The 16,887-nt window shown below is 46.8% G+C and overlaps 3 protein-coding genes across 3 annotated transcripts; 1 reads left to right on the top strand and 2 right to left on the bottom strand.

Annotated features, from left to right (window-relative positions):
• Positions 1–6,394: 6,394 nt before the first annotated feature.
• On the bottom strand, positions 6,395–7,022 carry JR316_0011202 (uncharacterized protein; the record flags this gene model as incomplete). Its single annotated transcript, XM_047896863.1, has 2 exons — positions 6,395–6,459; positions 6,521–7,022. 2 exons carry the CDS (start codon positions 7,020–7,022, stop codon positions 6,395–6,397), a joined length of 567 nt encoding a protein of 188 aa, XP_047743272.1.
• A 1,963-nt stretch (positions 7,023–8,985) lies between these two features.
• JR316_0011201 (uncharacterized protein) lies at positions 8,986–9,326 on the bottom strand (the record flags this gene model as incomplete). Its single annotated transcript, XM_047896862.1, has 2 exons — positions 8,986–9,031; positions 9,103–9,326. 2 exons carry the CDS (start codon positions 9,324–9,326, stop codon positions 8,986–8,988), a joined length of 270 nt encoding a protein of 89 aa, XP_047743271.1.
• A 2,957-nt stretch (positions 9,327–12,283) lies between these two features.
• JR316_0011200 (uncharacterized protein) lies at positions 12,284–14,199 on the top strand (the record flags this gene model as incomplete). The annotated part of the gene is made up of 8 exons (XM_047896861.1): positions 12,284–12,332; positions 12,395–12,577; positions 12,627–12,809; positions 12,914–13,157; positions 13,206–13,601; positions 13,673–13,711; positions 13,781–13,843; positions 13,917–14,199. The coding sequence occupies 8 exons, from the start codon at positions 12,284–12,286 to the stop codon at positions 14,197–14,199; spliced, it is 1,440 nt and encodes a 479-aa protein (XP_047743270.1).
• Between the last annotated feature and the right edge of the window lie 2,688 nt (positions 14,200–16,887).

Below are 16,887 nucleotides of genomic sequence, written 5' to 3'. Positions count from 1 at the left end.
CTGCCCTTTCCTGCTCCATTCTGTACTGGTACGTATACTGTATCTCATCATCGGTCTCTCGACGGCCCCTCCTATCTGCCGCTCCATCCCCCTTTACCTCACCCTCACACTAGACAGTTCGACGATTTGAATATTCAGGATTGTACAATGTTTAACAACTCACTAATGGATTGGTGGGTATTTCCGATCGACTAGACCCGCAAATACCCCTTCTTCGTTCTTTCAAGTGTTCGACACGCATACTATATCGCTGTTTAGCGCTCATTGACAACGATAGCGTCGTGTACTGTCAGCTCGATACACTCTTTCTTATGCCCATTGCACTGCTTTCGCAATGTGAGTATATTTTTACCCTCCCCATCGCCATCAGGTACTCATATCTACATTCCACTTCACATTCCAACCACCTCGTCGCATAGCATCGCATCTTCGAGCAGATATATTTGCATTCAGTTGGAGCGGCCCTCATTTAGATCTAAGGTCCAACGTATAATTAGCTTCATTTCTAGTGTTACCCCACCACCGCGTCGAGTCGCATCGTGGGTGTTCCTTCGCATTGCATCACATTGTGCATATCGTATTCCATGGCTCCTCCTTCTTCCCATTCCGTCCCTTGAACAACATCATTGCAACCTTGTCATACCGTCTCTCGTCCTCCCCTGTGAGTCCTTGGCTGATTCGCTCTGCAACTCCAGCCATCGTTTTTTGAGCTTGAACTCCAACCGTTGCGGCGCGTGGGTACCCTCGTCACCCACATCTTCATATCCATGATTTCGATACCGGATTTCTAATGTCGCGTCACATTACATATCCGACCCTGCTCGTTACGTTTGAAACACCTTGCAAGTGGGAACTTTGACTAAGCACTTAGACTGCAAACATTAGAAGTTTAGGTATTGATTTCGATGTGGGAGCTTCGCACTTTCTTTGAGAGTCGTCAGATATAATCAGGCTTGTTCTGTACAGGACGAAACTGAGGAAAGCAGAAAAGAGACGACATTTGCGGGGTTATTGAGGTAAAAGCTTTTCATTTCCGTTCACTGCTTACCGTCCACACTTTTTTGAGAGTGCCATTGCTGTTTCTGGTTTTCCATGTGCAATTTCCTTGATTTTGCTTCTTCAGACTTGGTTGTTTTCTTGATTTTACCGGTTTGTCGTTTCCTGTGCAGTGTACAAATCTTGAGTGTGAGAGTGAGTCTTACATTGGGGCCTTGCGTCTCATTTTTGCAAACCGAATCTTGTGGGTGATGTCTCACGGTTAAAGTCTGGAAAACAACACAACACGGTAAATCCAACTTGGAAATTAGTAAATAGGGGGCTACATGAATCCGGGATAAATTCAATTGATAGATCTGTACAATAAAAAAAAAGGCCTGTCTACAGTATGGTGTGGTAGATAAACTACATATTTCAGTGAGAACGACAGACCAGCGAACCTGAGTTTATACCTAAGGAGTGGAGTGTGTGTTAAGATATACATAGTGAAATAGACGTTATTTGCGGTTTGAAAATTGGCTGGTATAGAACCAGCGCAGTGCGCTCATCGGCGACACCAGGATGGGAGTATGGCTGTCCGTTTGCACATTTAATGCCAAAGTATAAACTTCTTTCCCCATACATATAAGTTGCAATTTTGATTGAACTCAACTACATACCTTGGTGTCCCGGTTGTAGAGAAATGGTTTCCGAGCATAGAAGAAATTATCCCGATCATTGTCTTTGCATGCCCTTCAGTTTGAATGGGAGCTGCACACATAAGGGTATGCTACCCGTACATAAAAAATTCAGTACCATAGTCTGTGGCCCTCTCCGCATGTATCTTAATTTTTGTCCGAAGATATAGAGTTGTCCAGAAGAACATTATGCGTGCCGTCCGTGCCGTAGAGGCGTGGGAACTCGACTTTTGTCCCGCTTTGCAGTGGATTGCTACTTGTGAAGACAGTAGGATGGTCGTTACAAGATTATACAATTCATTAGGAGCATAATTTCATACATTAAAATAACATAAGACTACATATAGGCTATTCCAATGCAATTTTCTGTCTTCAACCTCAACGTTAGGCCTTTTTAAGCCTTAGCACGCAAAGCACTCGTATCACATTATGAAGACAATCTACTTATGCAATCAGCATTCACAGGAGGATACTTACTGATTGTATAAATGTGAATCTTTTGAAGTGTTCAATCAGCGTGTGTCGACAGGCATACAGGCAATGAACTGTAATTTGTGTCCTTATTTGCCGAGATTTGCCGATTCTCACGATGTCTAGGCATGCACGGCATCGACAGAATGCCGAAAAATGACAGTATATCTTCGGGATGAAGAAAGGTAGAAATAATCATACGAGGAACCTTCAGATATAAGTGAGGGAACAAAATATGTGTAAAAGGGAGTGTTTGCCCTATGTAAGGGATTGTGATTTGTATATGTGGGCACCAAAACTACATGTATGGTACTGAAAATTGTATCCGAGGGTGCAACCTATGAATGTATGGATACAAGATTTATATGTTCGGAAACCACCTTTCTCTATACTGGACACCAGATTATGTATATGGAATTGTGCATAATTGCGACTTCTATGTATGGAAAAAAAAGTTTATAGATTGGTATTAAATGTGCAAACGGACAGCCATAGGGAGGAGGAGGAGGAGAGGCTAGTAACGTTGAAGGTGGCAGGTCCGGAAGCAGAAATAGCTCCAGAGCAATCAAACAAAACGTTTTGAAGACTCCCAATTTGACATCCATGAGTGGACATGGGTGTCTGCACACTCACATGCCCAATTCCATCCTCATTTGTAAATTTAGGTCTACCCCACACTCCACCCCCACCCCTACGGGCCAGTGTTGCCACCCATCGACCAATCAGAGTCTCAATTAGACTCGGCCATAGAATCCATCGAAAGAATAGAGCCACCCACAGGTCATTCGTACACATTCTGAGTGCATTCGCCGTGACCGACGTCGATGTCCTGTAGGTAAAAATTGCATTTTTCAACTCCTCTTTTGATATCGCAGTTTGATGTCCGACCGATAATTTGCAGGGGTGCAGCACAGGCTGCTGTCAATACTTCTGTACCCGCACTCTATCCTGCATTGTTTCTCCTATGGTGAGATAGGAATACATAGCTTGATATATCATGATTCAAACATGAGAAATAACAACTCCCTACCAGTTCCCTGTCCCGCGGTCCTAAGACTGCGGTGGTGGCAGCGGCGGTGGTATTCGAGACAGTAACAGGGACAGATACAGTTGGTTCCTTGTGTATTCCAATGCCCGAGTCATGAAATGAGGCGCCTGTGCATAACCTAATTAGTTACTACCAGCTCAAAATTAACAAATAGTATGCAACACACTGAGGTAGGAATCGGCCTTTTTAGGTGGGTCGCTCGTGAGGATTCTGTTTCTAGTGAGTAATTCGACGTGCAGACGATAACTCGGGAGATGAAATGGCAGAAGAAATACGCACTGTTTGAAAAAGGAATCCATCTAATCATGCATACATTTGACAAATACGATGGGACGCATAATGGAAATGTGTATGAAGATGAGCTTCGGCAGTCTTCTTTGCCGAGCACTGTTGTCCAGGAATGGGGTAGCAATAGCGGGACACTCGCTATAGCCAAGGGTACGTGTCAAAGAAGAAATGATAGGGGGTAAAGAGGGACTCCATATCGGTGGTAGCATGACAAAAAGTGAAAGCAAGATGTATATATGTCATAAAAAAATGCTGGATTGCGGACAATGGGTCCATATGCAGGGATACACACAGAGACAAGCACAGGTGCGTGGGAGAACATCATGAAGCTTGCGAGGTAGGATAAACTACACTGTCCATATCACTGGACGCATCAGAAGTAGAAAAGAAGACGCAGGGCACGTAGACCCGGTGTAGTTGCTGCCGCGTCGATATCATCTGTGTGTCAATGAAGTGCGAAAATGGCAGGGGAGGGGGAGGTTGGTTATGGATGATTTGATGCCAACTGCCTGAACGTAGAAAATGACATAGAACGGCCCACCGAAACATTTGACATCCTCCACGACACCTTAACAGATAATCATCAACACCCTGGGTCCTCTCCCCACCTTCACGCAATTCCAGCCCTACGATTCATTCAGCACGTCGCCTGGTATATGGATTTATGGAGAGAGCGCAATGTCAGCAAAGCAGGGTGCATTGTACTACTTGCAAGATGGTGAATTGTGTTGTTATTCAACAGCAGACGACGCACCTCCGATGCGTAGCATGGTGTGGAGGATGACAAGATGCAGACATGGATAAAGACGGGAAGGCGGATGGGAAGGTGATGATGGTGGTGGTGACGGAAATCGCAGAGCGCAGCGTCAACCGGATGACTGGTGTCAACTCTTTCTAGAACCACACCATGTGCGACACTGCCTCAGGCCTGGGTTAGGATTTCGGGTAATTAGACACAAAAATGGGAAGAGAGGGATGGGAGTGATTTGCGGAGTGAACGCGAGATTGACAGTAGTATCTTCAAATGGAAGAGAGAAGTTGAATAGGCAGCAATGATCACTCACCAGCGCTGAGATAACCACAGAATACAGTGAACGGGTGAAACCGGGTGAGAGAGGGACACAAATGCTGGCAGGTTTGTTGCAAAGATGAAAGCTGTGTACTTAGATGCGTGCCAGGTGGAGTCGTCGCTGTTGTGCAGGGCCGGGAGACCGTTGTTGCACTTGGGTCCATGTCGAATTACCAACCTCGTCACAATGTCCTCCTTCGTAATAGCTTCGTTCCCAGTTGAATTGGCGGCGGAGCGGTGTATCCAATTAAGCTGCGAGGGATAAGATGCAGAGGACATGGAGTCCGAGAAGGGAGTAATGGAGGTCAGCGCACCTTATTGTAATCCACCGTCGGACGAGAAGTTGGGAAAAAACCTTGACTCAACGTAAGAGTAGGTATGTTTCCCACTCGACACCAATCCAGCAATGTGTTGCTGAAGATCGTACAAGCCTGAGTATAGACGTAGTCAAACTATCTTGCAGGAGATTATCGGAACCTGAGGGGCTATGACACGAGTGTATGGACGTTGGGAGAGTGAAACCAAGTGTGAGGGCGAGGGAGTTGTTGGAAGAACCGTTCTGTCACCTGCCGTTCTGATCACAAAATAACATCAACCCGGCCTCCATCTCGCACCATTGACGTCGACGACACACACCTACCAGTCCCGGCGTTAAATACGCCATAGGCATGAACGAGGCCACAAATAATGTATGTGTGTACAGGGAATGACATGAAGAGTGCGAACAAACCCGCAATTTCGACAGCACCGGAGCCACAGACTTTTACCATCAGACCGACGCTGGCAGTACAACAAATCTCACATATATGTATGTGGACGCTGTGCAGCTGCAGCGGCGTCGATGCTAAACGTGTGCCAGCGTAATGGGAAGTTGAGGGTGATAGCGGTGGAGAGGGGAGGGTTGCCGAGTCGCGAAAAAAAACACAAAAAAGAAAACATACGCGAACCACTCACCCAACTTCTCTCCCTGCTCTGTGCATCTACCTTGCTGTCCTGCATCCCTCTCACCAGTTGCATGTGTTTGGGGAAGAGTCTAGAGATGTTGGTGGAAGACAACAAATGTCGCGTTGTTTGTCCCTGCTGTTGTCAGGGACATTCAAACTCCGCCCACGGCGGTGAAGATGTCGAGTAACAGACAGAACACAACCGCTCACACACTCATGATCACCGACAAATACACGTATTTCCATCTCAAATCTATAGGTAGGCTGACGTCTATATTGTCCAAAAGATTGAAAACGCCAAATTTTCATTTCTTCTCCCTCCCGCAACCCTCGCCCGTCCAACTAGGCTAAACAGTGCACTGCACTGTAGGCAATGGCATCCACGAAGGAAGTTGCCTAGGAGGGATAGTATGGATAGGATATAAAGGCGGTAGTGCGCTATCTCACGTCCCCTATTACGAACACGTATTGTACACCCTATAATCGTTTTTATTTTTGACCGTGCGATGGTAATGGGCGTAATTTGGCGGCGAGGGAAAGGCGGGATGCGAAATGGGATGATTTGCAGAAGCGCGGAGGAGTCAGGTCGAACGGTGAGTCCATACAAACCCTCTTGAGTCATTGAAATGATGATTTGGATGGAATTTTTCTAGATATTGCAACCGCCTGTCGTTTCGACGTCCAGATTAACCATCTCAACCTCTCCATACCCTACACAGCTCTCGATCTCACAGCAAACGATTAAGTACGAAGAGAAGGTTGTACATGCATGTATTACACAATCCCCACTCATGTGTGCAAATTCATTGACAAATAATCAAACACCGAATCATTCCGCATAATTTCCCTTTCCAAAATTCTAACAATCCCATAGAGGGTTTCACTGCTTCTTGGTAGCAGCTTAAATCCAATCTACATTGTAAACTCCTACAACTAAATCTCCGTTTCCATATGCTGCGTCTGCGCCTTTACACAGAGTCAATATCAGCAAATTTAAATTCTAGGAAGATTGCAAACGGGAGCTTACCGCCAACTCTACCACCGACATTGCAATTAGTGAATATCCATTGGACAGCTGTAGCTACATCTCTGCAAGCTGACGACGCCGCACCGGACGTCTGGTGGAGGTTAGATCCGCCTATGGAGGCATCTCCAGCTCTGCAGAATTCAACATTGTCCGCGGACACAACGCAGGCGTTGTTTCCGATGCTGACGAGGTAGTTGAAGCAGGCTATGGTGTTGTCTACGTCACCGGTGGTGAAGGTAAAACTGCATGAGGTGCGATTAGTCGTTTGAAATGGTGTACTGTTATCATCATACCATTCGGCATCAAAGTTTGCGCTGCGCGAGTTGAGAGACAAGTCAAATGTTGGGGGCGTCATTGTGTACAGATCCTTTGACGTAAGGTTCAGGAACTCTAGGCTAGGGAGACCCGGTCCCGGAATAACGTCTGGGTAGACGGTGGGGCTCGAGTGAACAAGAGTAATGGTGGTGGATACAAGAGCAACAAGAGAGGTAAAGGCAAACATGTTGGAGGATTTGACTTGGAGAAAATCTTCAACTGATGAGTAAACCCATACCTTCTGGTGGTTTTATACTCATGGATACGCCGCGGTCAACGCAGGTTAGTAATAACTGTATCACCAACAAAATATCTACCATAGCTTGCAAACCGCAAATTTGTAGGGTGAATTCCAAGTCAAGAAACGATAAGACTGATCCATTATTAGGATGTTGTTACAATCTGCTTCTCTGCTTCGTGCTCATTTGAGTTGTTGTATCAGAAGCTTTACACCAAGTTTAAATTTCATTCCACATTGCGTTTACAAAAAGTTCCCTCATGACTGATGATCCATGGCGGAACCTCGGTGAACTTTGTGATTATAATGTCCGGTACAGGTAGTTCTCAAGAGCTAGTTTGTTGCTCTTGTTCTCACTGCATTTTCAAACAAATAAATCATTTCGTATTCTCATAGAGTGAGCAGCACCTTTCCTTCGATAATATCCCCTTCAATACTCTCACTGAGAACGGCCAGTGATAGTCCTCAAAAGCAAGTGTTGACCATTGCACATGAATATATCTCCGAACTGTCTACTTATAGAGAAGAAGTCAATGAACAGGCATGAAAATAACCGCCCATACTCTGTGTTCTGTATTTTTATCACAGGCCAAGAGATTCACAGAAGATCAAATTCCGGCGGCCTGGATATATTGACCAACATATTTCGTGTGAGTGATGATAAGAGTATTAATAAACGGCGAATCGAGCCTCTTTCATCTGTGATATTTGATACATCAATCCTAATGTAAAGCTACCCTCAAAGAATGACCTGTACATGCGTTTCCTCCGGTTATTGCGGTGATGTACGTTCTTCTGTTCGAATTTTGGATCATTGTGCAACAAAATTATTGGAGTAGGGAAAACGGAATATGATCCGAGAACACACTACGAGACATTCCCGCAGATAGTGGAGTGAGCATGGTTCCCATATGTACAATAAGTGGCAAGATTCTACGGATTCAATTGCCTTTTTACGAGTGACGCGACCCAATGTAACAACAATTCCGTCGTATGAGCTAAATACACCTACTTGTGCAACGACAATGGACGGCCACATAGCGATGCACTAAAGTAACAAGGAGTGTGAGACGCAGATGGAGGGTATTGGGTGAGGAGCCACCTGTGTCAACGGGTGACGATGGAGAGGCGGTGGAGAGTGACCGGTGAAGAGCCAAGTGGGATAGACTACGACCATTGTATACAGGAAAATGACAAGGAATGATAGGAGAGCGAATAGAAGGCGCATGGAGAGCGGATGGAGAAGATTCAAACACAACTATTCGATGAATGTGAATAGCAGCGCTTCTTTCACGTACCTATACACCCATCGAGCACACATTTCTTTAATCCCATCATCAAAGCTCTCCCGCACCCTGACCGCACCCGCACCAACTCGCATCCTAGATGCCCGCCGAACCATGTACCATGGCACAGCACAAGTCTGGCAATAATCTGAGAGGCATGGACCACTTCTTCCGGACCTTGTTTTTGACAGCGTGCTTCGAAGAGTTGGGAGATAGGGGATTGGGTCAGGCGTGTATGCGATGCCGATAGAGGTGTAACAGGTGATAGATTATGGACGACGTATTCTCAGCGAGGCCTCAGCAATCGGGTGAGGGTTGGTGGTGATGGTGGTAGAAAGCGTGGAGATTAGTGGAGAGAGGTAGTGGAGAAGACGATAGTTACTAACTCATTTCCGCACACGCACACGCTCGCATACTACAAAAAGCCCTCCCAAAACTCATCACACACATTTCTATACCTCAAACCCACGCACAGGTGCACGTACAAGGACTCCACTGTTCAATGCGAGCAGCCAGACGCTGCGTCTACATGCTACTTGCCGTCGAACGCGCATACAGCCCGTCGACGTTGAGGTAGAGAGTCTTGCCACCCTCGATGTGTCTTTCTCCGTCTGCTCGTCCTGTATTTAACGTTCACGATCACGTTCGTGTTCGTGTTCTTCGTCAACGACACTGTCTAAAAATAAGTCAAATTCAAAATTATCTTGCATCACGCTGATAGAGAGTGTAATTCAGTAACATACCAGTTGTTCTCAGCGACGAGGCGCCTCCAGACGAGGATGGGGATGGGATTGGGAAGTTCGAAATCGAACAGGACATCGTTTAGGGGGTGATACTCAACATTATTGACAACAACAATGAGGTGAAGTAGAACTGTGGAGTGTCGGGGCCCAAGGAGTGGGTATAGCCAAGGAGGGAGCGGAGGACACGTCAACGAGAGAGATGGTGGGGTCCTACGCAAGGCCATGCTTAGTCGGTCGACGAGTAACCGAACAATTGCGCATTTTTCACTGTTAAGACTTCTGAGGAGGGGTATGCGGTGGTATTGGTGATGGATGGCAGTGTGAGAGGTTCGGGCGCTGAAATCGATGGTTTAAGTGGGGGTTTATTATGCTTTGCTGAGATTACGAATACGAGTGCAATGTGAATGTGTGTTGTGTGGGATGAAGTTGAGATGGGACAGGGCAGGTGTAGATGAGTGGGCAATACTACCGAAACCGAAGAAAGCACACCTTACTACACAGAATATACGTCTGTCAGTAACCTCCGCTCATCACCCCAATTCAACCTTCATCCGATCGCCGTACAGTAATGACCGTCAACAAAGTCTCGAAGATGGATGCAGGGGGTGTTTTCGCTATTTCGAGCGCCATATAAAAAGGTTGGGAGGTCTGCGACGAGGGGCATAGGGTGGTGAGTTGAAGCGGTGGCGTGTAGCGGTTCGGAAAGACGTGGGTTCTGCGTGTATGTGCCATAAAGACACTCGGGGTACATGACGTGTGTTTGGGTGGTATACGATGGCGATGGAAACATGAGAATACAAGGGCGGGGGCGGAGTGTAGATGCGAAAAACAAGGATATTGTGTGTGAGCAAACAAGACTAGTGAATGAAATGGAATAAGACACTGACGCACCTCAAAACGTTGCCATGACCTCCGATCCTTCACTTTGACACCTCTTGGCTCACCCATCATACCGTTGAGGTTGAGATCGTCCATGGACGATTGTTGGAAGCATCGAAGAGGCGAAACAAACGGAAGGGTTTAATGCGGAGATTGAAATTGATGTTCACGTTGCACGCACTTCACTCGACAGGGAAGAAAATACCGCGTATATACGCCATGCACACGGACAGGGTGTAAGCGAGCTTGCGGGCCAAGTCTGATGCAGAGAACGCCACGGAGACTGTGTTATGCGTGCCACCGTGCGCCAGTCCAATGGGAAGATCAAGGTGATGGAGTTAGTGAACTAAACCTTGAATTTGACACTGCCCAAGCCTTCAGCTGAAAAATAACGCTGATGTTAATAAGTCACATTTATTGTATCGGGTTCAATTCAAGTTGACCTCCATCTTTTGGACTCGGAGCCCCTAAATTGTATTCCCGGGTGTTCTCGACCAATCGTAATCTGCAAACAATAAGGTCAAACAAAGGCCGCTTCACTTCGACCGACCACCACCGCCTGCTTGTCCCGTAGCGTACAATGTCTACACCCAAACTCAAGAACAGAAATTCAATACCAAAGAAATGAATTCTCGTGCGCCACAGGAAACTGGCGCTTTGGGGGTCGTTGGTTGAAAGCAGCGAGTGACCAGAGTGGACTGAGGACAAGGGCGCAAAAGTAAGTCATTTGAGCTATTCTACTAGCGTTGGACCTGTCGTATACCACCTCTAACACTGTCAGAACCAATCCCCATATCTTTTATTACCAACCACCGCTGACAACACTTGCCTATGGTTCTTTGCTTAACCTCGACAATGGTGTCTCGGGATTCTGCAGTCTGACTACACACCCCGACACTGTAACAGTTGGATTCACCCCATTACTGCGACTCTTTCCCAAACATTGTTCCCCACCCGCCACGAACAAGGAAGAGGCGGACGTTGGGAAGCAGCAGAGTCAGGAGTGTCTTCCTTTCTTGCTCTGAACGCGTTCCTGTTCAACAATGAACAATCGTTCTATGTTGCCTTGAATGAGATTCCGGAGTCTATCCTGCACGTTCAAAATGCCAAATTCAGTACAGAAAATGACGCGTTACGGTTAATCGCTGTCTGCGACGGCTGGAATATCACGCTGGTATAGATATGTATCTGCTCTTCTGTGTTTGTGATACCGCTGCTACCTCTGGAGATTCCGCATGTAATCAATCTGCTCGTTTGAGACTTGAACGTGGAACTGTCTACTCTTGTTTTATCTTCGTATCCCGTGTGCATTCTATGGGCTTCCTTGGAATATCGACCTGTGCTCTTCATAGTATTTATAGTTGTACTATGGCTCCCTAGAGATCTTCTATGACGGCTCTTTATTCCTGACACATCCTCCATAACAGCACGGACACACGGTGACACCATTCTGTCCCTCTCTCCCCACTGCTGTTCCGTTCTGCATTTCAACAATGCCAACAACAGCGAATAGGAACTCAAACAACACGCTCAGAGCACCGTTTGCGCATTCCGTTTGAGATTAAGGGACTTTCTGGCATATCAGTGAGGTCGTGTTCGCGTTGAAGGAATGGCGGGATATCTTTGTTACATGTTTTCTTGCCTGACCAATTCTTTGGGTCATGAACGGGTGTGTATGTATGCTGTGTTCAGAAATTTCTTCAGAAATGTAAATGTCAATTACTGCGAGCTCCCCTAGCAGCGCGCAGGAAGACCGCTTGTATCTGTTCATCTGGAGTTGCCTTCCAATGTGTATCGACATCACCGCAGCTGTAAAGAATCACACATGTATGGTATGACATCTCTTCTCTTATTCTTCTTCCCTATGGGTGGTTTAATGGCAATACTGGGACATTGAGGTCCGACTAATAGGTACACCTGATGTAGGGACATCGACCTCGATGTAACCGGTTGCTGTATTATAATTAGACCTATGAAAAATGATATATCAACCAATCACACTTCGTGTGATGGAAATAGGACATGAGGTGGATGACAGGTCGTTTCTCTCGGCACGTCAGGGAACTGGTGCGGCCATAGGCGTAGACAATGGTCGATTGTGTGTTTTCATGGGAAACCATAGCATTTTATTGCCTAAAGGGTTGAAACATCATTTTATACACGATGAGTCGACGAGTCTTCCTGCACTAGCTTAAAAGAAATAACCCTTCACACCGTAGCAAATCATTCCTTTCTTCCTTTCCACATTGTCACCCCCAAACCCTGCCCCCCAGAGCGCAATCCATCTCCAGACTCCAGGAATATGTACAGTTTTTCCAGTTATGACTTTTTGAACTCTGGACTCTCTGCCGGTGAATACACTCCCACCAATTAATCAAGTTGGATTTCTTATCGATCGTGGACCATTTCTCAGACAGTTCAAGGATATCACCAGAGAGAGAACCGTCGCTGTGTTTCGCTTCAGATAGCCCCCAAGGCTCTTCCAGCACTGGTTCTCAACAGATTCAATTCCTCTCAAGACACCTTGATCTTTCCGTTGAACCAACATTTGTCGAGCCGTCGTCTTATCCCGCTCTAGATTTGGGAGATGTGAACAGTAAGCCACGGATTAGATTAATTTATCTGACCATGGCTATAAACAATAGTATTCGCAGAGTGGGATGCAGGATTCGACTCTTACCCACCGTTTTCCAACTCATCCACTCAAGTGTCTTCGATAAGCGGTTATCAACAAGCTTCAACTTCTTCATCGACATTTGAGCCCTCCCTGCAGCCTACGACGGAATCATTACCAAATTATCCTCCTCAAAGTGTTGAAGACATCAATCGTAAGATTTTAATGCTGCATGTTTTCAATTCAGCCCGCTAACCACACATCCTCCAACAGCCTTGTTTAGGTTGTCGTCTGACTGATTCCCTCAAACAAATTCAGAATATATGCCTACCTCCAATCCACGCAACATCTTTCCAGAGTCTACTGTCGAATCGGCCACGGCAGCTTTTGGGCTCAGTTCAACCTCTATGAACGCCCCATCAAATATACACACCCCACCATCTGCCCGGTTATTTGCGCCTGCAACTCACCCACTCGCCATTCATCAGGCATTATCAAGCAGATGCCAATCTCGACCGCTTGAAAACTTTGGGAAATATCCATCCCCGGACGTGGCTGACGGGTGTGTTTATTGTCCCAGACTTTGCTCCAAACTAATGTTCTTCTTCAGGAATCCCAGTTATCTGTCAACCGCGTCCACGAGTGTGGCCCCGAAAAATGTGCACGGAAGTCGATACATCGACATTCTTCATGGTGGGATCTGGCTCATTGACTCAGACCCACGAGCACAGGTGGAGAATACCCTTACGAGGGTAGTCACAGAAGATGAAAAACGAAAACAACAGTTGCTTCCAACGCTTGAAAGCGTTGAGAAACAGGTGTTGTATTATAACCCTGGGAGCCGTGCTATCCTCCCAGGAAGTTCTACCGACAGTTTCCACTCCTATATCAGAGGAAAGGAAACAACAAATCAAGAGGGATCCATGTGGGCGAAATTGAACTGCGAAGAGAGCTCCGGGGGGAACCCCGTCGAGCCTCTCGATAAGTTCAGACACGGCAATGGAGGGTATGATAAATTGTTCCCTTTTCTCATTTTCAGAGTGAAAAACCGAATCTGACGCTTTTTCGATTCTGTAGGATGGTCAGCCATCACTCTACAACTCAAAATGGCGACAGGTATGCGTCCATTCACTTAGTCAAGTCAACAAACATGACACGACAACTGACTGTACCTTTCGAAATTAGGCAAGTCGCTACTGCTTCCAGATACACCCGGAAGCGGAGGTTGTCAGCGGCAAAGAGCAATGAGTATGTATAACACACCTTTTACCATTCCCCTTAACCTCTGACATTCCATTTCCTCCTTCCCTCTCCTACCCAGGGGCAAATCCCCCTCTGCTGCCAAACGGCCACGGACAGCATCTCCGCTGGTTCGTGGCAGTGGAACGAGCACCTCGGCGCAGACCGAGGTTCTACAGGACCAAGAGGGGAGTGTGAGCAGGGTCGCAGCGACCCTGACGGCCGCACCAAGACCCCTGTTGCAGCCAGCACAGCCGCGCTGTCTAGCTGAAGGGTTCTCGCAAGGGCGCTTGGTGATCGAGAAGCGTGAACGTCACCGAAAAAAGGATGGAGGACTCACCTTCCAGGTCATGAGGCCCACATAATATCCATAGGAGGATTCAGGGGTGCAGTACCCTAGTTTGATGCTAGCCAACAGAAAGTAGGTAGTATCTAATGAAAATCAAAAAGAATACAAATACCTCTGGAGACACTGAATATCCTGATAACCTTGAGCACATTTTAACACTGTCATGAAGGTGGGATAGCATAAAAACATCGCATATCAAAGGCGATGTCGTCCCAGAGCGACATAAGAGATCAGATAACACTGGTTTTCCTTGAGCTAATATCTCCGAGATAATCACGACGCACAGTGACCGTGGGTCATATTGCTGCGCACAGCGTTTCGGCATTCGGCACTTCGTGTTCACGGCTTTTTGATCAACATCGACAGTTGGAAACATATTACCAATAACTTCATTTATTTCAATTGGACCCTGACTCTACTCGCTAAAACGCAAACGCACCACCCTTTCACACCCCTTCAATCTGATTCGTGTCTTAATCGACGTCAAAAATGGAGTGTACATTTTTGATGATGAGCGGGGATTGACATTGTCCTTGTATGAGCGATGTGGATTTGCTTATTCTGGGATGATAGTAAAAAAAACCACTCAGGTGGCAGTGGCCATGCCGTGTGAAGGTCCGGGGCCTTGTCGCCGTATTCAAACATTTGGTGGGCAGGGATATTTGGATAGTAAAGACGCAGTGAGTATAGTGACCGGGTCCTGAAACTGGTAAAACACTGGCAGCTGAGTGATGCATAGATTCATGGTGTTGGCACGTAATTTCCCCGCCACGAAACAGCAAAGGAGAGCGGCGTGGAGGGCCGCAAGAGAAGTCCGGGAACTGAAGAACCTCCCCTACACGGCCCCCTCCATAGGCCAAGTCCTGGGTGCCCAGATGTGGAGAGTGCGAGCGGAGAATGGTAGGCCTCTCAAGGGCGCCAGCCGCCTACGCACCATACTACTCTCAGAAACGGCACACCTCATATGGAAGGAACACGGCCGGCGGAGGATTCAAGAGGGTAGCGACCCGCTGAAGCTCCCTCCTCCAACTGCAATGCGCAAGAGAGTACTAGCCTCTCTAAACGCGCGCCTCAGAGCAGAAATGCTGGCAACCAACAGAATACGGTACGGAAAGCTCGCCCTAAAAGCAGATGTGGTCGAGGCTACATGGTGGGGTGTGCTGGCAAACAGACACCTGTTGCAGGACGACTGGCTCAGGGAGACCGGGGTTTAGTGGGTGTCGGGTGAGCCCGTGACAGGCAATACCCCTAGTCCCACACTATCCAGCAATGGATGTGCTAAGACATTACCTCGGGGTGCAATCCTGGCTGGGGTGAAAATCCCCCCTTATTTAAGTGTGCAAACGACTGCTATAAAGTCTGACGTAGCTTGGGCATTTGATACGTAGCGAAATTGCTGGGTATGACATGAATAACGAAGAGGTTTGGTGGAACACAATACTGGCTCGGGGAAGCCCATCCATGCACAGCGCCAGAGTCCTGGGGCGCAGAATTAGGGAAATGTGTGGAAATATGAAACATAGCGGACGCCTGCACATTGTCTTGGGGTTATAAAAGGCGCATAGAGTTGAGAACTGTAACAAAAGGGTTAGTATAGGTAAAGAACACAACAACGAGTACAAATTAGTTCTTACTGAATATAATTTCTAACGTCTTTAAGCTCGATATCAGTTGATTATCTCACTTGGCTTGGATTACATCCAGCCAGTTGCGTCCTCTACAGCGGGGCTCAGTGGATAAAGGATGCTGCTACTGCTGGCGATTTGCTGACGGCGATGAAAAAAGACCGGATTATCGATATTGAACACAACATCAGTAAATGAGAATCAACTGCGCCCAGAAAAGGCTGGCGACCTATTGTAACTGTAGAAATCGAGACTCGTAACCTGAACCAACAATTTGCGCTGGATCTCGTGAGCTGTGAGTGAATGGCAAGTCGTCCAGAACAGGCGTCATGGCACTAAGGTCCAGTGAAGTAGTTTGTGGCGAGTTCACTTATGTTAGTGTATCTTTTCACACGGGACTTCACCAATATTGTAGATTGGTGGAGGGTAGTTCGTCCAGGGATAATGTGTATATTAATATTTTACAATATGGACAGAGTATGAATTTTAATGCAAGATTCGAACAATTGACAATCACGCGTCAACTCAATCAATTGGTTTTCAGGCTCAACTTCAAGTTTGTAGTCAATCAATCAATCAAGTAGGTCTCAAATTGTCAATCAATCTAATCCAATTGGTAGGTGTGATCAATATCAGAAGCCTTCACTTTTATGCGGTTCTGTACCACGGTGACTGCTTGCTTCTTCCTGGCCCTTTCCTCTGGTATTTATACCTTTCAGCACGTCCGTGCGCGCGCGAGGATTCCCACATCGCTTTATCTTTATAGTTTTTCTGTTACCATAATGGTGTATTTTCGTCTTGTCGTAGGGTTTACCATGTGCAAGAACTATATTCCTACCACTTATACTTGTTTCTCTTGACCACTTTCTGGACTATTGGCCCTTCTAGTTAATTCATAGCTTCTGCGCTTTACTGGGAGCTCATGTTGCCGGTCAGCTCGTTCCCGTGGAAGGCAATAGTTGCGTTACTGACTATGCCTTTCACTTGCCGGGCTGCCTTGTTAGAGCGGAGTATGGTCATTCCGGTGCTGCCTGGCTGACTCACACTTTCTCGTGACTTAGCGCTGCTCGAGCCGTTAC

The sequence above is a fragment of the Psilocybe cubensis genome, chromosome 11, assembly GCF_017499595.1.
Source record: "Psilocybe cubensis strain MGC-MH-2018 chromosome 11, whole genome shotgun sequence".
Taxonomy (NCBI): Eukaryota; Fungi; Basidiomycota; class Agaricomycetes; order Agaricales; family Agrocybaceae; genus Psilocybe; species Psilocybe cubensis.
Note: the sequence above shows the minus strand (reverse complement) of the source record. Positions and strands in the feature narration are given on the sequence as shown.